General features: G+C 42.8%; 2 protein-coding genes across 4 annotated transcripts in view; one reads left to right on the top strand and one right to left on the bottom strand.

Moving 5' to 3' along the window:
* Positions 1 to 26,075, bottom strand: part of ALPK2 (alpha kinase 2) — a 165,041-nt gene that overhangs the window by 74,221 nt on the left and 64,745 nt on the right. The gene's annotated exons all lie outside the window — the stretch shown is intronic.
* Positions 829 to 25,685, top strand: MALT1 (MALT1 paracaspase). The gene is made up of 18 exons (XM_051642211.1): positions 829 to 1,017; positions 2,646 to 2,812; positions 5,545 to 5,666; positions 6,434 to 6,584; positions 7,190 to 7,368; positions 7,938 to 8,034; positions 8,729 to 8,761; positions 9,784 to 9,810; positions 10,023 to 10,025; positions 10,867 to 10,899; positions 12,273 to 12,476; positions 18,137 to 18,314; positions 19,713 to 19,787; positions 20,341 to 20,468; positions 21,921 to 22,070; positions 22,466 to 22,623; positions 23,450 to 23,575; positions 24,316 to 25,685. Exons 1-18 carry the CDS (start codon positions 857 to 859, stop codon positions 24,778 to 24,780), a joined length of 2,457 nt encoding a protein of 818 aa, XP_051498171.1. The 5' UTR covers positions 829 to 856; the 3' UTR covers positions 24,781 to 25,685.

Here is a 26,075-nt window from a genome sequence, read left to right as displayed (position 1 = left end):
GTCCACGGCTGTCTTGGCCGTGGTTAGATAAAGCTATTTCTCCTCAAAGTGAGACCCCCGCCTCCCATGCTTTATGATTTTTGCCAGTTTTATCCCCCCAGCCAACTTCTCTCCCTCCCCCAGGAGAGCTGCTCCCAGGTCTCCAGCCACGTCTGGCCTTCCCAGCAGGTCTCGGCCTCCAAGTCCGAGACTCAACTTTCTGGTTTCAAAATGGTCAAAACAGACCCCTGACCGGTCCCCTTACGCTGTCAGCGGTGGGCAGGGCACTCCCGGGCCGAGGGAATTAAGGCATTCTCCTTCCGAGGGGCCGCAGGGCTCCGGAGCGCAGCGCGGGCGGCGCCGGCCTGAGGAGAAGGTGCGACACGGCGCGAGACACCCGCCCTGCCCGGCCGGGCCGCGCGCCGCCCGCCCGCGCGCCGCACGTGCGGCGGGTGAGGATGCGGTGCCGTGACCGGCCCGCGCTGTGCACGTGCAGCGCTGCTTTGCATTGCCGCGCTTTGCACCGCACCGGCCCGCGCCGTGCAAATGCAGCGCTGCTTTGCATTGCCGCGCTTTGCACCGCACCGGCCCGCGCCGTGCAAATGCAGCGCTGCTTTGCATTGCTGCGCTTTGCACCGCACCAGCCCGCGCCGTGCAGCGCTGCTTTCCGTACACCGCACCGGCCCGCGCCGTGCAGATGCAGCGCGGTGCTGCTCCGCTTCCCTTCGCTCTCCTTCGCGCCGCCCCGAGCCGCCCGCGGCGCTCCCCGGCCCGTGCCTGCGCTGCCCGTGCGGCTGCGCCCGGCGCGTCCTTCCGGGCGGGAGCACCGCCCCGGGGCCGTGGCTCGCCGCCGCCGCCGGGCAGGCAGGAGCGGGCCATGTCGGAGCCGGTGCGGAGCACGCCGGGGTCGCTGCCCCTCAGCCGCCTGGCCGAGCCGCTGCTCCGCAGGCTCAGCGAGCTGCTGGACCGGGCAGCGCCCGGCAGGGGCTGGCGGGACCTGGCGCAGCGGGCGGGCAGCCGCGGCAGGCTGCGGCTCAGGTGAGGGCGGCCTGCGGGAGCGGGGGCAGCGCGGGGCGGCCCGGGCGCTGGGCTGCGGGGGCGCCCGGGGCAGCGGAGGCCGAGGCCGCGGTGTGTCCGCGGGGTCGAGGGTTGGGGCGCGGCGGCCCCGGGTCCCGCCCGGAGCGTTCGGGGAAGCCGCAGCCGCCGCTGCCGGGGCCGGGCGGGGCGCCGGGCCTGCGAGGGGCAGGCAGGGGCGGTTCGGCTGTGCGCGCCGGCCGCACGCTCGCCTGTGCTCGGGCGAAGAGCAGCGGAGTGCTGGGCTGGTGCGGTTGCCGCTTCCAGCTGAGCCCGAGCCGCCCAGCCGTGCCCGCAGCGCCACCCGCACCCGGCGCGCACGGGAGCGGGGCATCCCGCGGCGGGGCAGGACACGCAGCCCGGCCCTGGATGTTTGCCGAGTCTCACCTGAGGGATTCCGGCGAAGGGGCGGCGGGTGCAGGTCCCGTGGTTCTCTGCTGCCTTTGGAAGGCACCCCCCGACCCTCAGCCGGGACGCTGCCGGCCCTGGAGAGGGAACGTGGAAACTGTTGCCTGTTCCCTGTAGCTGCTCTTCTCTGTGTTAGGCTAAACACATGCCTTTTCTTCAACTCTTTCTGCCTAGGTCACATTCTCTAGATTGCTTCCTCATCGATTTACTTCCTGTGGCTTTTCAAGATTTTGTTTGGAGGCCAGTACCTCAAAACCCAAGGCATTCCAAGTGCTGCACTGGACGTATATGATGAAGATGTGTCTTTTCTTTCTTAGGAGTGTATTTATTAATTTAGGGAACTAGAACCTGATGACTACAATGTGACCACTCTGGAGGTCATGTTCCTGTCTTTGTACCTCTACTAGCCAGTAAAATGCTATGAAAGCCAACTTGATAAGCAAAAGCGTCTTTCCTCCAGGTTTGCACAGCACTGTGATGAAATGAAACAAACATTGATGAATCTTTTCAGTGGGAATTCAAAAACTTGCATTCCCTTGTCTTAGCTGTATTAATTTCCTTATTATCAGTGTTATTTTAATCTGCTGTGATTGAAAGTACATGAAGACTGAACACCAAAATGCAAAACTTTTATATATATACACTTGGAGCTGAATTTATTGGAGCAGTTCCGTGCACTGTAGCAGTAGCTGTGTGTATCAGTTAAGCTGCATCAGTCATTTGTTTTAACAACTACTCTGAAAATCAAAGTCTTCCTGGACTTTCAAGTTAGATTCTGATGTATTCTTTACCACTTCTGAATTAGGCACATGAAAATGAAAGGTGCTGTACTTGTTTTTCTGCTGAGACTTTAAAAAGTGAAAATTAGAATATTTCATTATACATTTGGTCAGATTTGTTAGTTGCAGGCATGTCTGGTTTTGTAGCATGCAAGTCATTAATACCACTTTCTGTCTGCAGAGGTGTCACCATAAAACCTGTGAACTCCTTGAATTGGAAGGAAATACTGCAAATATGTCCAAACCAGCAGGGAATTTCCCATCCTTCTTTTTTTTCCTTGTGGTTTTTTTTTTCCCTTTTTTTTTTTAATCTGTTTGTTTGTCTGCAAATTACTTCTAACTTGCTTCTTTCTGAGGAAAAAGTAGTAAGAAGGTCTATGCCATGACTTGCTCATTATTTTGCAGCCCTCTGGATTTAGAACAGTGTTCCCTCAAAGTCCTGGAGCCTGAAGGAAGTCCCAGCTGGAGTCTCCTGAAGCTGCTGGGAGATCGGGGTTGCACTGTGGTGGAGCTTGTGGAGTTCCTGCAGGCCCTGGAGCATACAGAGGCTCTCCAGTGTCTCAGCCATCCAGGTCAGTTGTGGCTTCTGCTTTCAGTGCAGCTGTGTGGTTTACACTGGAAACGCTGGAGTACTCGTTTTCCACTGTAAGTGGGAACATCTTCAGTGTTTGATTTCTAGCAGTTGGTATTTGCAGGATTACCACAGCAAAGGGCTCATATGATTCTGGAGTTGGAAGCAAGGCAGGTAGATAAGTGGGCCTCATGCAGTGTTGTTGTGGGCTTGGGCTGAGCTGTGTGGGTCTGACAGGTGCTGTCCTTCCCTCTGCTGACTTGGCTTTGGTGTCAGGGTGTTCCTTTGGGAGGTGCTTCTGGAACTGAAACAGCTCAGTGAGAAAGGCAGGGAGTGTTGCCAGCCATCTGTTCAGGCTACTGGTTTTGTTCCCTGCATTTCACAGCTTACCCTAATTGAAAGGAAAGGGTCCAATTAGTGCCAGTTCTGGTGCATGTTGGATCCAGTCCAGCTTGCTAATTGGACAGAAAAACAGACTGACTTAGGATGGAACTAGATTATTTGCAGATAACACATTCAGCTTGCTTCTTCACAAAACATCTAGAAGTGGGGCAACACAAGGGAGGGCACAGGTAAGCCTATGTAGACCAGGTGCTTCTCGCTGTAGTACAAACCCAGGGCCCTTCTCTACCTCTTTGTCCTTCAGAATGTGCTGAAATTCAGCCTACTAGGAAGTTGCAAAAGCTTCTCTTCAGAGCAGGGAGTGCAATAGCAAGCACCTTCCCGTCCTGATAGCTGTGCGTGAGGAAAGAAGACATGGGCTGAGAACCAGTGTGAAAAGACCCTTGGAATTTTTCAAGTAAATGTGTTGAATGAAGTGTGATTGAGGCAGAATTTCCAGAAATGGCTGAAAATGTTTACCAGTGTGCAAGCTAAGCTCGTAACAGTTGGATTATAGTTAAGATTGTGAGTATTTAATTTGCACTGAATGTTTCAAAGTCTGGTAACCATAAATGTCAGTTTGCTGTCCTTGATGGTAAAACTCAAGCTTTGCTTTTTCCAAGGAAAACTGAAGAAGCACTTGTGTATCTTTGTAATCATTCAGAAAATTGAGCCAGAAGGTATTCTTTTTGAATCATTAAATTCTGTTATGCTTGCAGGAAGTAATCATACAGTGCTGAATGAATTGCAGGAAAATAAAGGAAGCTGTGCAGAAATTACAAATCAGATTTCTTACTACTTGTTTGCAGTGCTTCCAAGGAGTGCTAAATACTACTCTTTCAGAGAATTTGTTTTTTCTCAACTACTTTCTCAAGAGATGTTAGTGATGCAAATTAGGAAAGGTTTAAAAAAAAATGAAGTGGAAGTCTTGGGATAGAGAGCAAGTCATCTTAATTTTTCTGTCCTTTAAATCGAAACATAATTCCTGTTTGTCTTGGTTCATGCTGGATGATTGTGATGCTCAAAAACTGCACCTAACACACTCCCTTCAGCTAGGAGGAACATCAGGGGATGTGTCAGATGAGGAACTGAGGTAATGATCTCCAGCGCTGGGGTCGAGAGGGAAGTTATTTCAGATAAAGGTATTTTCAAGTCCTGTAGATACTCTAGAGTAGCTGCCTGAGTGAGAAGCTACTTCAGAATAAGACTCTGTGTGGAGGAAGTGACTATGGCCCACTTCCCTGCAAGACAAAGACTATGGGATTTCCGAATGTTGCATCTTCTGGTTTGGTCTGTTGACCACATGGGTTTCTGCTCAGGTTTCAGCCCATTGATCACATTGTTATGGTTTCTTTCCTCAAACATTCTGTCTTAGGAGGAAGTTCTGGGGTGCAGCTAAGCTGTTAAACACATGATGGGGGGAAGAAAGCAAACAAAAAGAAGACTCCTGGCAGACTGTAACAAGAAGGCTCAGAGCGAATGATAATCTTGAGTCCTGTACTGGGATATTTGCAATCTCTTTGCTGCTATTTTTTTACACAGCTTCTGGTTCACTCTGTACTATTCTGTAAGATTATTCCCCCAGTAATCTGGAATACTCTCTGTTCTGCAGTTGATTTTTTGTCTAGGTCTGTGTTTGGGGTCATGCTGTAACAAGATCTCTGGAATGGTCTAGGTTAAGAAAACAACTGGATCATCTCAGACTGGTGTCAGAATTTCGCATGACTGGTATCATGCTATTTGCTGGCAGCTAAAATTTGAAGTGGAAAATTTTACCTTGCATATTGGCAAAAGAAACCCCCCCAGCCCTGTGTTCTACAGGAGTTAAAGGCATAAACCTGAAACCAGTGTTTCAGCTAATAACGTTGCACAGGGAATAGTAGAAAAATGCACTATATTGCAGTTAAAGTAACTTAGTGTTTTGTGCTTGATCGGAATCTGAAGATTAACGACTCAAATTGTTGGGGGTGAGCAAACCCTTAAAGCTGGGCATACCTCTCCCAGAAGGGGTCTGTGATGCCATTGGAAGTGTTGGTTGCTTTAGTGAGGAGAGAGCAAGAAGGACTGAAGTATGCTAAAATTAAAATACCTGAATAACCTACTTTAAATCCTTGGTAAACTCTATAGAGTACTGATAATTTGAGCATGGATTTTGTGGAATGGAAGACAATTTTTAATATCTTAGAGTGATATAACTAGTTGGAACTGGGTGTATACACGGTACAAACAAATTATTTTCAAGTACATTTAGTGACAGAACCTTTCTTTGCTCAAAGGACAATTTAAATGCAAATTTAAATTGTGGAATTGTATTTCTTAATGACTTCCCTATGTGTAAATTCTTTTTTAAAGGTATAAGGATTGTTGTGCAGCCAGACTCTCAAGCAGTGCTCTCTGGTCAGGTTGTCAAGCTGTGTTGTTGGGCAACAGGACACCCATTTGTGCATTACCAGTGGTTCAAGCAGGAAAAAGAGGTAATAGTTGATACAGAATATGATTTTTTTTTAATGGTGAAAACAACAGGTAATTATTTTGGATTTTATTTTTTTTTTTTTAAGACTGTTACTCTTATTTACAATGAGAGAAGACTGCTATATACAGTAAAAGACTGGAATGCATGGGAGCTGGTATCTCTAGAATATGAATGGCAGCACTTAAGCCCATATTTCTGATCCTGGTTATCTTTCTACAAGATGAATGCACAGTTTGCTTAATGTTCTTTTCTTTTAAGTACTATTTTTGAAAATGCAGTAAGTTTATGGTATTTTAAATTGCTGATGGGACTGAAATTTATTGAAATCATCCAAAACATGATAATTTCCCATTCATTACAGTTAAAATATAGGTGCAGTAAAAAAAAAAAAAATTCTGTTATAGAGTATGAAAGTTTCTTGGTCATGTTTAGTTTATCTTAAGACTAGAGATAAATGAACACACATGCTGGTTGGAGTAGTGCTTAAGAAATTATGCTGAGTTATTTGTGGAGAAAGGTAGAAATTACTAATTTCAGGAAGAGCTTTTCAGCTGGCTTAAAAGCTCAGAATTGTCTTAAATAAAGGCATGAACTATTCCTGGAAGAAAGCTAATTATGCAGAACAAGACTTTATCATCCAAGAGTTTCACGTAAGTAAAGGAGTTGAGGCTGGTGTTATAGCCATTGAAATACATATTCTAGTGTTTGATCCTGCTTTAGATTACATCAATCTAAATGTAAATGTTTCTTTGTCCACCTGTCACTCAGGTGCCCCGTGGTAACTCCCCAGAGCTGGTTCTGAACCCAGTTAGTGTGAATGATTCTGGCTTTTACATCTGCCGAGTGAACAGTGAGTCTTCCTTTGCCTTCAGCCGCTGGGCACGACTCGAGGTGTGTGATCTCCAGGGCACATCTCATGGTGAGTGGCACAAACACTGACTGCTGAAAGTCTGGCTTCCCACTTACTGCAGGAACTTGGGTCCCTGTTGTTGTCTTGCACAGAGGTGAAACAGGGCTGACTAAGCGTGCAGTATCCAATTATTGGGGTCTTGTGCTGGTCACAAAAGCAGAAGAGGAATGGAGTTTATCTGTGTGCTGCCAGTCTGAGAAGAAAGGTGTTTGAATAGAGGATATGCTAAAACCAGCTGATTCTTACTCCTGTGGGCACACTTGGATCCTCAGTCCATCCTTCAGTATCCACTCTTCTCTGTGCCTGCCTCTTTCCCTGGAGCCTCTACCCTCCTACAGCAGGCAGGAATAAATAATGCCAAGAGAGCTTTTCTTTTTTGTTTTACTTCTGGGGTATATTTAATGTGCATTCCTTTTTACTTTTCAACTGAAGAACTGAGAAGGCATTGCTACTCATTTTTAGCATACTCTTAAAGGACAAATAACTTAATTCCATTGCTATTAAAACAGTCTGTTGTGGCAGAAGAAGATGTGGCCATATGTTGTCAATTCTAGTTAGTCTATGTGCAGTTAGATTCTCTCACCCTTTCTTTTCTTTTTTTCTATTTTGCAAAGGGAGCTCAGTTGGTTTGCCTGAAAACAAGCTGCGCATTTGTATTCAGCCTCAGCCCCAACACCTGACAGTGGGGGATGCTTTGGTACTAGAATGTGGAGCTGTTGGAAACCCAATTCCCAACTACCAATGGTTCAGAAATGGGCTGCCCTTGGCAAATGGGAGCAAAAATGTCTACGTGGTAAGTTACTGCAAAGTGCCAGCCTTGGGAGACAACCTTTAACTTACAACATAAAGCTGCTTCCTTGGAGAAAATCACTTTTATCACACCCTTGATAACCCCTTCTGGAAGTGCCCACTAGAAGTTGTTTCCCTGTTCTGTGACTCATTTGCCCATACTCTTCTGAGGCTCTTGGGTGCATAGTTTTAACCCTCACCACGTTTCAAGTGGTAGTCACGGGCTGTAAGGCTGTAGTGCACTTTGGACACAAGAAAGATTAATTATCAGTAAAAGTGAAGGCCTCCCTTTCTGCCGTGCAGTGCAGAGCACGGATTTGTACAAGCTGTTACGTTCAGGGCTTCATGCATCTCAAGCCTGTGAGGTGGATCTGCATTCTTTCTTGAGTTCTTGAAAGCATTTATAGAACACACCTGCTGTCCAGCTGACTGGAGAATGAAGGTGTCAGCACCCTTGGGGTTTGTTTAGGCTTTGCCTTTAGTTTTTGCTCTTTCTTGCATGCGGGTTTAAATGAAACTAATAAGGGTATTCTTTTGGGGTCTGGTGGGATGACTATGGTGATGCTTGCATAGATAACTTGTGTGGGTGTGGAACATCAAGGGACATACTGGTGTCACGTATTCAATGATCAGGAAGATCAAGACAGCAAGAAGATAGAAGTCATTATAGGTAAGGAGTTTTTCTGCAATATAGCTCATCTGATGTATCAATTCCTTCCCTATCATTAGGATTTCTTTTTGAAGCTTATAATATTATGCAAGCACATGCCTTCTGTGTTTTTTACTTATCCAGTTTTTAAAAACAGCTGTGCTTGCAGCAAAGGGAATTGTAGAGCTTTATCAGTTAAAAAGTGCTCTGGGTTGTTACGGTAAGCAGCATAGAAATGCTGCCATGTTTTGGTGTTGCTAGCATGCAAGTTTGCGTGTTGCTAGCTGATTTATTTATGGTTTTTGACAACTGAAAAAACAGTTTAACCCTTGTCAGTGTTTTGAACTCTGTTACACTGAGTCCTCCAGCAGTCAGCACAGGTGAGATTATTCATAGCAAGCAGAATAAATGAATATAAGATGGTTTAGTGTATGCACATGTAACTTAAAGAAGAAAAGATCTGATTGTGTAGCTTTCAGATCTATCTGCAAATACTATTGCATAATTCATATGAAGAGTTCTTTCCTATCCTGAGATATGTTCTGATCTAGAATTTTAGTAATAATTACTATACAGTGTTTTGGTCAGTGCTGACTGCTATAAAATGAGTCAGGTTGCAGAGAAGCTTGGGAGTGACCTTTGTGTTTCTTTTGTGTGCTAACTCTCATAACTGAGAGCAACTGTCTTCCAATTTTCCCCCTCTTTAAAACACAAGGAAGGAAAGCTATGGCAGTGGAGTGCACAGAAGGTAAAGTAAACCTTTAGTTGTGAATCAATATTTAAAAATCAGTTATGAGGGTGATGGATTGTTGAGTGTGCTGCTGAAAAGCATGTGTGGATTCAGAGCTTCAGGCTGTTTCAAAACTGGTGTGTGATGCAGCATTCCTTCTGCATGTGCTTCTCTCTCCTTTGCCTTGATACCATCATCTAGAGCACATGGGAGAAAAGCCAAGCTACTTTCTTATTTTGTAATATTCTAAGTTGTTTGATTTTTGCACTGGTTTTGTCCTGTGCTTAGTTTCTAGTGAAATGTAAAGATCTTGAGATTTCTTTGCCTGGTCTTAGGAAGCAACATCCTTGCAAGAAAAGCTGAAGATGTTTAGGAACCTGAGTGACCTTAAAGAGCTCGTCAGAGCTCTTCTTCTGTCAGCCCTGTGGCTACAGGAGGTGTTGCCAGCAACCTCAGGAGGACAATTTCTCTTTGCCTTTGCATTGCTACAATAGGGAGGAAGAAGACCATATTGGTACCATCCCTAGGCTCCTGAGCAACTTGGTGTTCTCTGAATAAATAGGTGAAACCTGTGGTAGTTTAAAATGTTTGAAAGTTGTGCCTGAAGTCTTTCTCAACACATATGGCTTGACAAAGTGAGATTTCTTGCTCAGGATGTTGCTTTCTCAGCAGTCCTTCAAATACCTATTTTTCAAATGGGTGATTCTGACATCTTGTTGTTTATTATTCAAGCTGCTTGCATGCCTGTGGCACAGCATGTGTTTCTCTCTTTGTTTTGAGATCTACTGTAATATAATGCTTTGTCTAGCTTAGCTTCCTATATTGATGTAGGATTTTCTCTTCTCTGCATGTGGAATAAACATATGAAAGGTTAGATTTACAAAAATGCAGAGCCAAAAGTGTTTTGGAAAGGAAGCTTGTTTTCTAACGTTTGGCTTCTAATAATAATGGCATGACATTTAATTACATTTTTATTAATTAAAAATGTATTTTTTTGCTTCTTGTTTAAACTATTATTTTACTGATGTATTTCTTCACAGAAGACTTCAGTGATCTTCAAAAGCCAGGTATGTGCTAAGTTTTTAAAAACTTGAATTTTGCATCTGGAGTTTTATGTTACAACTCATTGAAGCCTAGCTGGGCTACAATACAGTTTGCATTATCTGGATGTATTTATAACTGGATTCAATAGGGGCAGCATAGCTTTCTGGTTCCAGTAAATTAACTTGAATATAGGGAAACAGAGGGTTGCAGAACACTTTGTAAAAATCACAAAGAGCTGGTCTTTTATATTGCATGTATGCTTACACAAATGCAGAAGGAATAATTTTTGCTTGTCTGTGGGTTCTTTGGACACAAACTGAAGTTTTAGTATGTTGCTACTTTTTCAGATGGTGAAGGTGAAATGATGTGAGGGGTCTGGCTGTCACCCATGACTTGCTGAATTGGTGTATTTCTGAAATTCGTGTTGGGCTGAGCTAATGGGATTTGAAGCCCATTTGATGTTTATTGCAGAAACATAGATCTGGAGTAGTGCTCCATAAGGGGCTATCCCTGATACAGTGTTCCCAAAATCTCAGATCATAAAGCTCATAACTTCCTGGGGTACACATCAAAGAGATGTTTCCTTATGCCAAGACTTGGGTTTAGTCACTGAAGTGGCACTGTATGATGGGTGACACGTTATCCCAAGGGTACCACTTTGGAATATCCATTTCCTGTTCCTCTTGGTACAGCATTGGCTCCACCACCCCTCTGTGAAGTACAGAGTTTTCACAAACAGATGGTCATCCCTGCTAAGCATCCTCCATCTTGCACCTCTGCATTTTGTCACTGAAAATGCTGGTATAGAGTTCCTGAGATTCAAAAACAGACTGTAAGCATCTGTTCTTTCTCAATTTATAGAACTGGCTATTCATGTCCTGTTAGGCTTTGTTTGCTGGGAGAGCATGAAGGGAAATCAGGTAAACAACAAAGACAAAAGAGCACTTTGTCTTAAACTGGTAGCATTGGGCAAAGCAGCAGCAACAGACTGGCTGTGTGGGACATGTGGTTCATTTCCTGACATGGGCATCTATGGCTGTAGGTACTGACTGACTGCTCTTTTACTCTCTTTCAAACAGACCTACAAGAACAATCAAATCACAGACCTGTTGGTGAGTAGTTTTGTAGCTGTCATGACCATTTCATATCTAGGACATAGGTTTTGCTTCCTATCAATGTCTGCTTCTGGCCCTGCCAGTGAAACGACTGTAGTGCACACATGACTTGGCTGTGGTCAGGCATGATGTCTTGTCAGTGCTAGACCAGCTGGAAAGGCTGCTGGCCTCTGACAAAATACTGCCACTTTTTCAGGTTCATCAGTGTAAGAGAGAGTGTAGGTGCTCCCCAGCTCCCTTCATCTTTTATAAATTAGTTGGAGAGCTTGTACTTTTAGAAGTGTTTTTTCAGTGACATGTCACTATCGCTCAGTCCCTGCTGTTTAAAATAGTTTACACTGTTCAAGACCTTGGAGATTTTGCAGCTGCATAAATGCTGAAAACATCTTGTTTGAAGGGGGTGAAATGTGGGACATGGAGGCTGAGGACAGAGATTGCCTTCTGGATCTAGCTGTGCTGGCTCTGAAGCTAGTTTGGGGCATTCTCGTGATCTCATTTGCCACCAGAGCTGTGGGACAATAACTCCCATCAGAGAGAAGTAACAAAGCAGGGAGGAGATGCCTTGCTTTGAATAAGTACCTTTCTGTAACTTAGTGTGCCATTTTGGGATAAGAATCAGACTGGTGGTCTCTACAGCATTTCTATCAATGTGACTTTTTTACCCTTTCATTACTGATTTGTTTACTTAAAACAGAATTACTTAGGACTTCATTAAAATCAAGATGAACATATCTCAAACTACAACAATACCAGCAAATTTCCTCCAAGTTTTGTAAATTTCTCATATAGCTGTGAAGTTGTTTTTAACCAGAGCAACATGAAAAAGACATTGAAACAAACAGAAAAAAGACTGTTTCCTTCTGACCTGTAAAAGTTTCCACCTAAATGTTCTGTGTTTCAGAGAGATGGGACATGGAGATGAGATGTGGAAGTGGGATTTTTTTTTTTTTTCAAAAAGCTTAAGAAAATGTGAGGGTTTTGGGAAAGTATACTGGCATAGCTTTGGCAAATTGCCACAAGAATTTTCAGGTGTATTAAATTTTTTCTTGCTTGGGGGAATTCAGTAATTACCTGAGCTTTCAAAAAATGAAAGAAATAGGAGGCAGCCTGAGTGACTCACTTCTTGGCAGATTATCCAATCTGAGATGCATCACAGCTCAGATATGTTAGCTGGGACACATTGCTGAAACAGGTTTTTGCATGAGAAGAGTTGAGCTGTATTGTTGATGTAGGATGACTTTAAAATTATGTAAAATACTGTGCCTGAATTAAGACTGGATAATTATTGTCACTTTGGAAGACATTATATTTAAAAGCGTTGAACCCGTGGGATATATAAACATGCTGTGTCTTTTCCTTTGTCTTTGCAGCAACAGACAAGGTAGCTCTGTTAATAGGGAACATGAGCTACTGGAATCACCCCCAGCTCAAGGCTCCCATGGTGGATGTCTATGAATTGACCAATTTGCTCAGACAGCTGGATTTCAAAGTTGTTTCTCTGCTGGATCTCACTGAGTCCGAGATGCGAAATGCAGTGGATGAGTTTTTACTTCTGCTGGACAAAGGAGTGTATGGTAAGAACTGTGATATCCCTTCTGAAGTAGGGTAGTTTTGTGATGTGTCAAGTACAGAAACATCTGCTCCTTACCTCTGCCAGCTCACAAGACGTGATGGCAGAAGAAACTTCCTGGTAAATAGCACTTATGTACAATGGGACTATTGAGTTTAAAACACCCACCGGCATCTCCTTTGACTTTTGTTTCAAACTTATTGTTCCTTTCTTCTTAGAACAGATAAAATGTTTAAACCTTTTTCTTTAACCATGCCTGAAGCTGCAATGGACTTGTTTGATAGTGCTGATGAGTTTGTCTGCTAAGAGCTGCTGCATATGTACAGCATATTTGCCCACGTGCAGACAATGCACATCTGAACTGTGAAGCTGTTCTGATTGCCTGTACTAGTGCACGATGGACACAAGCTTGTAGCAGGAGAGTTGCACAGAAACCCAGGCAACTGCAGTGTACAAGACTTGGGCAGTCTTGGGCAGCAGTCCTTGCTGCTCTTAGGAGACCTCTTCAACCTGTTCTTCATAACCTTCTGCTCTGTTTCTCTCCTCCCTGCCCTGCCAGCACGTTAATGGTTTGAGCTGGGAAGTCCCTTGGAGTCCTTGGGCTGCCGGTCTGCTGGGGAGGTAGAAACAGCCTGAAGCTCAGCATGGGATCTGTTCTGGGCTTGCTGGTGGGACCCTTCTGTTCACCCCTGTCTCTCTACAGCGTGTCTGCAGAATGCTCTTTCCTTCTGGCTTTCCATCCCGGCGCTCTCAGGAAGGGGCTGCTCTGCTCTGCCTCTCCAGCGAGGCCAGGAGCAGACAAGGAGGCTGCTGAGCTCCAGCACCAGGTCTGTGAGGCAGGAGGGAGAGTGGGACATGGGAGCAAAGCCTCTCTTAACACTCAACAGATGGGATGCAGTCTATTTTGCCACATTTCTAGGATAAGTAGAAATCCTTTTGAACTGCTGGTTCCTGTCAGTTGTGATACTGGCCTGGCAAGCAGAGTTTTTCATCATGTTCTTGGCAGAGAGTGAAAGAAAGTTCTGCAAACCTGAATTTCTACTTCAAAAAGCAGATGGAAAAGATGTTTGTTTATGTAAAATGAATATGTAGTTTCCTTTGTCTGCACACTCCAAAGAAGTAAAATAAAAAAGAGAAGAATTCACATTATCCTTTGCAGAACACACCTCGTGTAAGGAGAGGCCTCAGCTGAGACATGGGTGAGCTGTGGACTTCAGGTCCTGACTTTCTGCAGTTGTCAATAATAATGGGCCTGTCACTGAGTTGAGTGCTGAGATTCCTATGTAGGCAGAGCTCAGGTACAGCAGTTGTTTCACAGCTCTGTGGAAGATCTGAACATAAGAGTATAAAATGATTTCTGCATGTCTTTGCACATTAGATGAAAAGGTCCATAGTGGGTAAGCTGCTTCAGCATTTTTATGGTTTTTTCCTTTTTCTTAAACTCTTCAGATATAAAATAACACCCCACAAAAATCCAAGGCTCTCACTTCTAAATTGCAGCATCACTGTAATAATTGTACTGCAGCATCTCATCAGTGTTGGTTTAAGCTACAGGTGCACAAATTAAGCAAAGTATGCATGCTGAAAGTTGTGTGTTTACCTCATTTCTCTCTAAGTTTTTTTTGAGTGTCACATTCACTTATGAGACACCTATAATGGAATATTTATCATAATTTTAAGCTCTCCTCCACATGCAGCACAGGAGGTGCCTTCTGCTGGGATCATGACTGACCAGTTGGGTCTGGTGAGCATAGCTGCTACTGGTACACATTGATTCTTAGATGTTTACTCATAGATTGAGATGCCTTGTCTTGCTTACACTGCAATTTTGAGGGACAAAGCACAAGACAGAACTGGTGGCTGTGCTAGCTGAGGGAGCGTGTAGTGGAAGAGCAAAAACCTTCATGTCTTGTGTGGAAAAGGTCTAGAATGAACTGTCTTGAAATGTAAGGCAAGTTTTTCTGTGGTCTTTGAGGAGTTTGCTGATGACTGCCAATATTTTTGTCATTTTTTTTAAAGCTAAGATTGCATAAAGGACTGCAGAAATTACTTAGAACAGAGACCAAAAAGTTCTGCCAGTTGTCCTGTTTAAATTGCAGGATTCCTACAGTAATTCCCACCTGAAAAAACATTATTTGATTCTTTCTTGGGGCACAAGGTCACAGTATGGCTTACTATGACATTTTTAATGGTGTGTTACCTGATGCTCTGTCTGTGCAGAACTGCCTGATCTGACATTTGGGCATTTATGGCTTAGCCAAAACTTGTATGACATGAAGACTGATGATGGCAGTAAAGTTTATTAGACTTTCTGGTAGGAGTTCTCTTTTTTTCTTCCCTGGGAAACATGTGCTCATACATTTGAGTGAGCTTTTAGATTCTTGCACCTTCTCATTTTTTTTCTATAATTGTTGTCATGAATTTAGAAAATAAAGTACTGAAAGGCCTTAATGAGTTTCTCTCCAGCAGCAAATGAAAGCTCTTATAAGGCATGATTTGCAGTTGTACTTTTTCAGCAAATTTCTCTTTCTGAAAGGTAAGCAGAGCATTCCTCAGTTGTGTTTGGTAGTAACGACTGACTGCAGTAGTCACTTTGTTCCTTCTGGAGAGTGGCCATGAATGGCTTAAAGCATATAGAAGGTGCTGTCAGTGCACAAATGGGTAATGTTTTATGGCATTTTTAGTGGGCGTAGCTCCAAATGGCAGAGACATAGTGGCTACTTCTGTTTATTCCTTGTTACACATATTCCTGATGCCTAATGTGATGTTGTGTAATCCTTGCTTACTGCCAGGAAAGTGGCATTTCAGCTATGGCTCCTTAAGAACAGGAGCAGTAAACAGAGCAGTGATGGTCTCTAATGTCTTAGGTTTTCCAAATGAAGGGTGCAATTAATATTGTATTCCAGCAAATTACCACAGAGTAAAAGCATTGACCTCTGTGTTTAAAGGCTAAGAATAGTTAGGGGGCTTTCAGAAAACAAAGAAAGCAAGCGAGCAGGAGGCGCAGCTACCGCCGCAACGCTGACGTCGGCGAGCAACTTGAGCCTGCTTAAAATTGTTGTGTCCAAGTGTCTAATGAAGCCCTCCAAACATGTTTACTCTGCTTACTCTGGGTATGCAGAGGTTATTTCTGATCTTGAACTAAACATGTTAACTGTTGCAGGTACTCATCACACGAGCATTGCAGTTATCTGCCCAAGGATATAGAAGAAACGTAGTTGTTATTTCTCAGGATTTCTATCAGTTGAGGAAATACTCTCATGAATCCTGCTTTACATTAGATTTGTTTCCTTCACTCAGTCCAAATACTTCTCTAACAAACACTCAGACATATATAATCTCAAATATAACCTTGATTTAGGTCCAGATCAAAACTCTGTGGAAATAAAATTTAAGTTTCTTTTGGACTTGGAGTAAGTCCAGAGGAGGCCACGAAGATGATCCGAGGGCTGGACCAGCTCTGCTATGAAGACAGGCTAAGAGCATTGGGAAATGGTTTTAAACCGGAAGAGGGGAGATTTAGCTTGGACATGAGGAGGAAATTCTGGAGTGTGAGGGTGGTGAGACCCTGGCCCAGGTTGCCCAGAGAAGCTGTGGCTGCCCCATCCCTGGCAGTGTTGAAGGGCAGGTTGGATGGGGCTTGGAGCAACCTGGGCTGCTGGGAGGTGTCCCTGCCCATGCAGGGGGATTGGATCTAGATGATCTTCAAGATCCCTTCCAGCCCAAACCAGTCTGGGATTCTGTGATTTAAAGTTAGGACCTGATGTGGATTTGTGCAATTGGCACTTCATTTTTAACTCTCTTGAAACTGCCTGGTCTCGGGTGACCATTGGAATCTTATTAAATAGCCCAGTGGTATCTTTATGTGTTCAGATTTTTAATCATATGCTTTAAATTCCATTCCCTTTGGAAATGCACCTTCTAAGAGAATAAAGGCATTGCCATTTTCAAGGACTGGCAGATGAATACCCATCTGGCTCTGAGTGAAGCCCTGCATCCTGGAGTTGCCTTGTATGCACTGGCTGCTCATCCTGCCCAGACGTGTTTCCCATAAAAAGAGATGGAGCACTCTTGATTGAATGGAGCAGTTTGCAGGGTCCTGGCACAGCTGTTACTGACACAAGAGAGCCAAGGGCTGGGTCTGAAGGGCTGTAGCTGTACCCAGAGTGCAGGGCTGTGTGAGCAGTGCTTCATTTCAGTGTGTTTGCGTGAGGCACACCCGGTGGTTACTGAAGAGTCAGGTTTTGTGGTGACATCTCACTGCTGTTTTTGATAAGAACAGGGACATAAGACAGCCATGTCTGCAGTTAGCACAGACTTTCATCTCTCTGTTGACTTGTATTCAGCTGCAGGACTAGATACTAGTTGAAGAGCTGACGAAGAGACTGCTTTGTGCAGAGGAATAAAGATGGAACTTGCCGTACATAAGCAAAATCAGTACTGGGAACAGACAATGGGAGATGCCCTTTAATCATACAAGCTTCTGGTAGCTACATTCTGTGGCAGGGCAGGTTGCTAATGCCAAGGTCATCTCATTTTACTGCAAGTTGATATGACTTAATATTAGACATTTTTATTCATATAAGTAAAATCCAAGTCCTAGATTGCAGTTCCCTTTTTCAGGATTAAGAAATTATTTTGCTTAATTCCATTATATATTTTCTTTATATAAAACTATGAGATGTTTTGTTGAAGACATTAAAATATTGCAGACTGTTGTATTGACACGTGAGAGAGATGATGGCAGGATAACCCTTCCTGTCTAAGTAAGCTTACAAGTAATTTGTTTGTTTAGTAGACCTGCAAGTGTCAGGAGTCTGAAACTAAAGAGATGTAGATGCAATCAACTAAAAATGAGTTGTTGGTAGCTGGGTAAGGGGAAAGTCCTGCCAGACACAATCATGCAATAATTATTTTTTTTTCCTCTACATGTAAAAATATTTATTATTCCTACCTACACAAAACCAAAATAAAATGGAGAAACTGACTGTATGGAGGAAACAGCAAAACCAAAAACTTGCAAAATGCTCTCACTGTGTAAGCAAGGGTTTTCTCTGATTTTTAATTTTTCTAGTTAAAATACATTTAAGAATTGTCAATGATTAAGGGTAAGTTTAAAAAAAAAAAATAAATTTTAAAGATGGCAGCATCTCTCATTTAAAAAAAATAATCCATCCCAACTGTTCAGTGTCAGCTTTTTCTATCTATAAAATCTGCAGTGAGTCACAGCTACTCAAAGCTTTGTAGTTGCACATGTGGAGAAGGTGTTTTACATCTGGCACAAGTCTGTGAGTTATATATCATACATAACAGATTATTTCTGTTAGAGGTCATAACTCAAAGTATTTTAAGAGTATTTAACTTTGATGCGAATATGTAATTGATTCTACTGCATGAGTGATTTATTTTTTTTAATAATTTGTTGTGTCTGTGTATTGTGAAGGTGACAGTTGTGTGGTTCTTGCCCCCACCCTTCCCTTCCTTCATGTCTGAACAGAGGCCTGTTGATACTAAAAAAACCCAACTGCCCGGAGTAGGTCGAATTCTACTAATCCCCCCAGAGACACAGTGCATGAAGCTTTTGACCATGCTGAAATGTGCATCAGTGTTATTACCATGTACTCTTGCAGGATGTTTTCAGTCACGTATCTTTTGGACCCCCAGGTTTGTTGTACTATGCTGGCCACGGCTACGAGAACTATGGAAACAGCTTCATGGTTCCCATTGATGCTCCAAACCCCTACCGGTCTGCAAACTGCCTGTGTGTGCAGAACATCCTCAAACTCATGCAGGAAAAAGAGACAGGGCTTAACGTGTTCCTGCTGGATATGTGTCGGAAAAGGTACCATCTCACACCCCAGGAGCAGGGAGAACTATCAATAAACTGGGAGAGGTTTCTGCTTCACGATAGAGGGAGAGGGTAAAAGGACTAGTTGTGGGAACCAGCTGTGAAGTTCAGGTCATTCACTGCAGCAACTGGTTAAAGATGAGCCTATTTTAAAAAAGAACAAATAAATCTGAGCAGCCTCTTTGAGATAATAGCAAGGGACCCTGAGAGAGAGCTGGACTTCAGGCTGAGGAGAAATCTTTAGTCTAGGCTGAGAATTCCTTGTACTTGAAATTTCATGGATCTGAAATTCACAGCCTGCACCCGAGGACTTTAATGTCAGAGGGTTCACTCAGAGTTATTTTGCCCTTGGCTGGAAATGTGAGGCTGGTGATCAGTCTTTCTGTTTCCAGGGGCAGGTACTTGCCTCTTGATTTGAGTGACATTTATTGCTGCTTTTTTTTTTAAGTTCTAAAGCATCAGTAATATTAGATAAAAGTGAAATTAGGCATCTTAAAGGAGAAAAAATACACTTTCCCCTAGCATCATTAATCATCATCATCACAGGGAGGAACGAGAATCCAGATGATCTAAGGCATGTTAATTTGCCAGAAGGGCTTAAGTGAAGTGCTTATATTAGAACTCTTTAAGAGGCAAGGATTTTGTGGACTGCTTCTGTACTGGGGATGATGTATCCTTATTTAGACCTTCAAAATCTGTGGGTTCTTTGTATTCTTCTAAGCAAAGTACTGTTTTATTTCTTATGAAGAGACTACAATGTCAGATTAAACCTGAAATTCTTCAGTCATCACTTGTAAAATCTGGTCTCTGTGGAATGTTTCACAATGGAAAATTGCTGGTGCTTTGGTGTTTGTAGAGCCTCCAAACTCCAGGGCTAATGAAATGCCAGTGACCCAATTCAGCTTCACAGTCTGCTGTCCAAATACAAGTATAGATACATAAGCTCATGTGAACTATGCAGACACTGTGGTTTGAAAAAGAATATTGATTACAAAAGTCATATGGGCTTTGTTACTACCTAAAATGGCGAGTTGTCAGGAATAATTTTTAAGAGGTTGTAGCCAGACTCAGTACTGGTTAATATAGCATGTCCTCATTGGGGAGTGCATCATATGTGATTGATTTGTATTTTGATGATTTGACTTGGTGATCTTGAAGGTCTTTTCCAACCTTAGTGATTCTATGATTCCATATCTGACTGTCTTTGTCTTCATGAAGAGTGTTGACACTGATTGTCTTTTAGAAGTGAGGATTCATTCCAGAACTGTAGGAGAGAAAAGAAGTACTGGTTCTGAACTGTGCTGCTTTGGTATTTTGAACAGCTGTACAGTTTGTTACCATTATTAGTTCTCAAATTACTGTTTTACTTGTTTATGTTTCTATTTGTTGCAGAAATGAATATGATGATACGATCCTTATCTTAGATGCTCTGAAGGTCACAGCCAACATTGTTTTTGGATATGCAACGTAAGGAAGTTTCTTTCCAGTTATGCTATAGAGGTTTTGAAAACTGAAGTGCCCACTGAGATTGTACAGCTAATCATTGACACAAAAATACTAACTGTGGTGCTGAAGGGCCAGTAATTTATATTCATATCTGTGTCCTCATACTGTCTTTTTACCTTGTTCTTTGAGTCATTCCACAGTCTAACTGACTAAAACAGCTAAACTGACTAAAAGAGCTAAATAGCCTCACTCAAGTTTTCAAGTCAAGTGCAAAAGCTGTTGAATAGAAGTAAACAAGAGCTTTGATGAAGTCTTCTGTGAGAATTTCAAGCTTCTCATGTAAGCATTTTCACATCAGCTGTGGTCTGTGGCTTGAATGTAAGTGAAATCCTACCAGGACGAGTTGCTTGCAAATGAAAAGCAGGCTGTTGGCTTTAGACCCAGCCTACTTTTCAAATTCTAGGGTTTCTTTCCCCCATTCCCAACACAGCTTTATTCATGTTGTCTTCAAGGTGATCTTAATCATGCAGATGTTTCAGTGTTTTTCACTTGTCTGATATTGATGGTCTTGAAGGTGCCAAGGAGCAGAAGCTTTTGAAATTCAACAGTCAGGGTTGGCCAATGGAATCTTCATGAAGTTCTTGAAGGACCGTTTGTTGGAAGACAAGAAGATTACTGTGCTGCTGGATGAGGTTGCAGAAGGTGAGCTCCAGCTTCCTGCACTAACATAGAATTGTGCTTAAATGTTCTTCTCATGGCAAACGTTGCACTACTTAAAGCTCTTTCATGCTGCATGTTAAAAGAGCTGCATTTATCAAGAAGCAGGTGCTACTGGGCAGCGTGCATGTTAACAAAGATCATGATACTATAAAGGGATTTGACCATCTTTAATAGTGATCACTTTTATACTTTCCTTTTTATTAACCCTTGTTTGTTCTGAGAGTCTTTCTGCATGGCACTTTGAAGTGTCCATCCACAAAAACTGCTATTCTGTTTTGTGGTGTCAGCTGCTAGTGGCAGTCCAGTCATTGCCACATTCATTTAATTAACTGAATCTTACCTACCTCAAACTGTGATAGTTACCATGATTGTTTGCTCTCTATCAAAGGGTATAAGTGCACTATAAAGGGCAATCCACTTGTTTAATACACCTGGTTCAGTAATTGTCTTTTATAATTGATGGGAGAGCTGCTAAAGTGAAAACTGTTGAGGGAAAATGCATTGCTTCTGTGCAGATGTTTCCTCAAATCATAGAAAAAGAGGTAAGACCATTAACAAAAAGCTCTCTGAAAGAGACACTCCCCAGATGTCCTGTAAAATATGGCTGACTCTTACTGCTTTGTCTCTGCTGCCAGTTATTGTCACATGCTGTTGATGTTCTGACATGGGACCTAGTACTTATCTCATTTTTGAGCTCAGAGTGGAGAGAGAGAGATTGATCTGTCAGGCAGTGTAACAGCCATGGTTGTCAGTATTAGCAGATCCTGGGTGTTAGTGAGGGCACTGGTGCACTGAGGACACTTGAAAATGTTCCAGAGAAGTATTCACCTTAAAGGTGTTCCTTGTGAATAGCCTTAATGATTTAATTTTTTTTAATGAACTCCTACATGGAAATTTTCCAGTTTTGTTGTGTTTTTTTAATTCACTTTGAAGGCCATAGGCTTGTACTTTCTGCATGCAGTAAAATTGTCTGAAATACCAGCCATTTCTCTCCATTTTCAGTCATTAGCAAATCTGCTGAGGGTGCACTCTGTCCAGTCATCCAGGTCATCTGATGATGTTCAACAAACAGTATTGGCCCCTTTGTTGACCCCTAAAATACTCCACTTGCCTCCAGACCTTTAGAAATCCCCTCCAGTGGTACTTATTCACATTCTTGAAACGAGTCACTTTAATGAGGACCTTGCTGGAGCTGGATTTGAAAAACATGAGAATGTTGCCTAGGACAGGTGCTTACCCTGCAGGCACCTGGCGTGCTGCTTGAGCCACAAGTCAGTGAGTAGCTGAGCCAAGGATACATCTGAAACGGCAGGTTTTTATGAAGTGCAGACTTTGGCACAGCCACAGCAACCAGACACTGCAGTGATGCACCTAGGTTAGTTAGAATTTCAGCAGCATTGATCTGGAGAGAAACTTTGTGCCTCTTCTTTTCAGATATGGGCAAGTGCCACCTGACCAAAGGCAAGCAAGCTCTGGAGATCCGCAGCAGCTTGTCTGAGAAAAGGGCCCTAACTGATCCCATCCAACAAACCGCTTCCTCTGCAGAGGCTCTGGCACGGAACCTTCAATGGGCCAAAGCTCATGGTACGGTACATCTGCTTGTAGGTGATCCTGCTGGCATGATGGGAAGCCTTAGAGGATAGACTCTAAGGATAAGAGTGATAAGCTCTAGTCTGTGGGTTGTGGTATTGAACAGAAATGGAAGAAATTCAAGTTTGTCTCTAATTGTCATTAGTGTGTTCATATCTTGGAAATGTTTGAGTTTTACCTCTACACAAGGTCATAATGGACAAGATGACATGCAGAATTCATCCTGAGTAAGTGTGTTTCAGACCACGCAAACTCTGTAGGGTAGACTTTCATGATATCAGCCTCCTGCAATAATCTTAAGCTTTGGAATTTAAAAACAGAATTTAAAAAACAGAAATTACACAGACTAGTTATTATTTAGAATGTGACGACGTGTTACCTCTTTGCAGAGCTTCCAGAAAGCATGTATCTTGAATTCCAGTGTGGTGTTCAGATTCAGCTGGGGTTTGCAGCTGAGTTTTCCAATGTGATGATCATCTACACACGGATAGTGAAGCAGCCCCTGGAAATCCTGGAGTGCAGAGCCCACGTCACAGACTTCGCGCTCGTAAGTGCTTCCCATCGGTGTCTGGGGATCTCGCTCCTCTCAAGTTGAAAACTGTCTGGTCTGCCCATGTCATGCTACATCTTTTTTAATCAAATGGGCCTAAATGCTTGAAATCAGATGCTTACATGTGTGTGACACACTTTTTTAAGTGCATATTTTAATATATCTAAAAATACATTCAGTTTAATCTGGGCTTATCTTTTTCAAAGTCTCCTTTGTTTTTAATTGTCTAATATCAAGTATATGTCATATCTGATTTGTCAGTAGCTCCTGTGTGAGCTGAGGACACGTCCAATTTGCAGGGCAAGGTTTCTGAGGCTTTGGTTTTACATTTCTTTGATTTTCTATTGATTACTCAGCTGATCACAGTGAAGGGTAAAATGGAAAGCTTCTTGGGGTAGAAAAGCTTTTCTGATGCCTATGAATGAGGGCACAGCGCAGAAAAGCTTTTTAGATGGAACAAACACAACACTTCTGATGCTTTATGAATAAAATATTTGAGGAGTTGTGCACAATAAACACATGTATTTTCAGCCCACAGAATTTCTGTTGTAGTACTGTACTGCATAGTAGAAGTTTGGTTAAAAAGAGCAATCCTGAAGCAAGCACAGCGAGTTTGACAGGAGCCATCTGCAAAAGATGGTAACCTACTGTAACCCCTTCTGCCTGTGACTAACAGTGATTTCAGCAGCTTTTGCAAGTAGTCCAAGATTGGTGTTTTCTTTCCTTTCAAGAAGAAAATCCTGACTTGATAAAAACTGCTTTCTATTTTATAATGTACAAATTCTGTGCCTTCAGTTAAGTTTTCTTATTTTTCTTGCAACAGGACTTGGATGTGGATCCTAAAGAGGCAAATAAAGGAACTCCTGAGGAAACTGGAAGCTATTTAGTATCAAAGGACCTTCCCAAACACTGCCTCTACACCAGGCTAAGTTCACTGCAAAAACTAAGGGTTAATATATATTATTCCTCACAAGTTTGTTCAGATAATTTAGATGAATCACGCTGTTTTGCAGTTCTACTGAGGTAGCTGCATATTGTCTGTGTAATAAGTAACACATTGTTTGGAGGGAAAAATGGTTAAAAGCACAATTTAGTGACTCTGGTTTCTTGCCTGAGAAATAAAAGCCAGAGAATCACTGCATATGCAGTCTTGACACTTGGGCACTTAGTGTTTGCTAGGCCTGTACCTAATTTGACAAGTGAAGACCATCTTTTCTCACCGGGAGGATGTTCCTGTGCCCTGCAGTACAGGCAGAATGTGGCCTGAAGCAGAGCTGCATCTTGCAAATAGGAGATGAAAATGTTACGGAGCCTCTCCTTCCATTCCAGCCTGTGCTCTGGGCACAGTTTTTGAAAGGGTCTCACTTCGACATACTGTGGCATGAAGTTTATCTCTGGATCTTTGTGTCATGAACATCTGTGCTGGATGTTACTTGCAGCTCTTCTTCAGTGCTTTGGCAGCTGCTGTAATACAAGTTGGTTTAGAAATGGGGACTACCAGGTGAGCAAGTATTAACCAAAAGAGGTCCTCAGTAAACAAGTCTTGCCTAATACATGTCTTTAGCTCCTAGAAAGGTTAGTCTTCTTGTCTAGTAGACTATGTCTCTTTATTGTTTCCTATATTATTTGCTTGGGAAGGAAATACAACTTTTTTTCTTTCTTTCTTTTTTCCCCTTCCCTCTTCTACAGGAACACTTGATCTTCACTGTTTGCTTGCACTATGAGTATCCAGGAATAGAAGATACAATGGAGGAAAGAAAGGAAGTTAATGTTGGGAAACCCCTTATTGCTAAATTAGGCCTTCATCATGGATTCAGGAATAATAACTGTCTCCAGACCAGTTGTGTGGCTAATAATCCTTTTCACAATCAAACAGACTCAAATCCAGTGCCAGCTAAATACTATGTCACTAGTCATTGCCAACCAAATTCCTGTCCAGGCCTTTACCATCGAAACCATGTTTGCTCAGACAGCATCAGACAACCAGAGACATGTTCTTGCAATGGGACTTCAAGGACAGCAGCTTCAAGACATGAAGTAGGGAATTACTCATCCCCTGCGGCAGAGAGTAATGTACCAGTGGAGACCACTGATGATACTGTTGAACTGGAATTCCTTTTTTCTGACAGCCTCAAGTTCTCTGAGCAGCAGTAGCTGGGATGTGTTTGGAACAGACCCTGGGACAGGGGACCCTCCACACTGCTCATCTGTCTTCTGGACTTGGAGGGCTTCAGGACAGAGGGATTGGAGAGTCTAGAGGTGGTACCGGGAAGGAGGTTATGATGAGAGATTTTCACATCCAAAGAGACAAAACTGGAGTGATAGATTTAGGAATGAAAAGGGCATGATTTTTTAAATTATTTTTTTTTCTCCTACCGTTTGACATTTGATACAGGGAAAATCCTGAGTTTCCTATTCCACTCTCTGGCAGCTAATGAACAGAGGCAGTCCTGCATTGCAGGGAGGAAGCTGCCCATCTCTGGTAGGGGATGAATGTGTAACAGCCTGGCTGTTATGAGTCAGTTTCTCTTGAAATAGTAAAGCCTTGGCTCTTCCCAGCTGCTTCTCCAGTACCTACTGGAGTTACAAGATCTACTGTAAATGTATGTTCCAGAAATCTTATGTTTTCAAAGGAATTGCTCAGTGTTCAGTTGACATCCTCCCTGCTGGTGGGATCTGGTTGGACACTGGAAGGGGCTGTACATGGGCAGAGGAAGTTTCAGGTGGGAATGCTAATGCATCTTTAACTACATCTGTTGATCTCCAAGTTCATCTTTACTGAAAGGTGGATTTTAATGTAGTTATTTCCAAAATGACAGCCATGAGCTTGAGTTTTCTAACTTTCTCCTTTGGAGGATATTAAGTAGTGAAATATTTATTGATGAATGAGATGTACTTGTGCATTAATTAATTATCATGTGTAATTTACTTGCAAGTCAAGAATTACAGCTTGAGACATGGTCTAGCACTGTAATATTAGCTGATACTTTGTCATCGTTTTCTAATTTGTATAAAAGCTTATTTTGTTTCTTACTGTGAATAAACTCTTGTCCACAAAACTATGTGTCCCTGCATGTGTAGTTACTGTATTCTTCTACTCCTCCCAGTTTAAAAAAAAAACAAAACCAAACTGTATCAAAAGAATGCATGTAATAAAAGCTTCCCTAACAAAACAGAAGTGGAGATCTGGATCATGAGCTTTTTAATTTGTTTGTGCAAGTCTATATGCCTTCTAGCTTCTGATGTGCCATCTGCACTGGTGGCTAAACCTGGTGATCCCTCTCCATTGCTTCACAAGGGTATCCAAACGGGTTTCAGTAAAACTGGGACGGTTTCCTTGAGAAATGTGGATAGAGAAAGAATCCAATTATTGAACCTTGAAAGTTGTCCAGAGAAAGGTTGGTGACTGTATTTGCTTGTCTGTTTGCCTGCTCCATGGCCCAGGTAGG

The sequence above is a fragment of the Apus apus genome, chromosome Z (genome assembly GCF_020740795.1).
Source record: "Apus apus isolate bApuApu2 chromosome Z, bApuApu2.pri.cur, whole genome shotgun sequence".
Lineage (NCBI taxonomy): Eukaryota > Metazoa > Chordata > Aves > Apodiformes > Apodidae > Apus > Apus apus.
This window is presented reverse-complemented; position numbering and strand designations above follow the sequence as displayed.

Bases quoted from the DNA above. Each gene is read 5' to 3' on its own strand.
- MALT1 (XM_051642211.1), top strand. From the start codon at position 857: ATGTCGGAGCCGGTGCGGAGCACGCCGGGGTCGCTGCCCCTCAGCCGC. The intron at 8,762-9,783 runs GTAAAGTAAACC...ATTTCTTCACAG, and splicing joins GGCAGTGGAGTGCACAGAAG to AAGACTTCAGTGATCTTCAA. The intron at 19,788-20,340 runs GTAAGGAAGTTT...ATGGTCTTGAAG, and splicing joins ATTGTTTTTGGATATGCAAC to GTGCCAAGGAGCAGAAGCTT.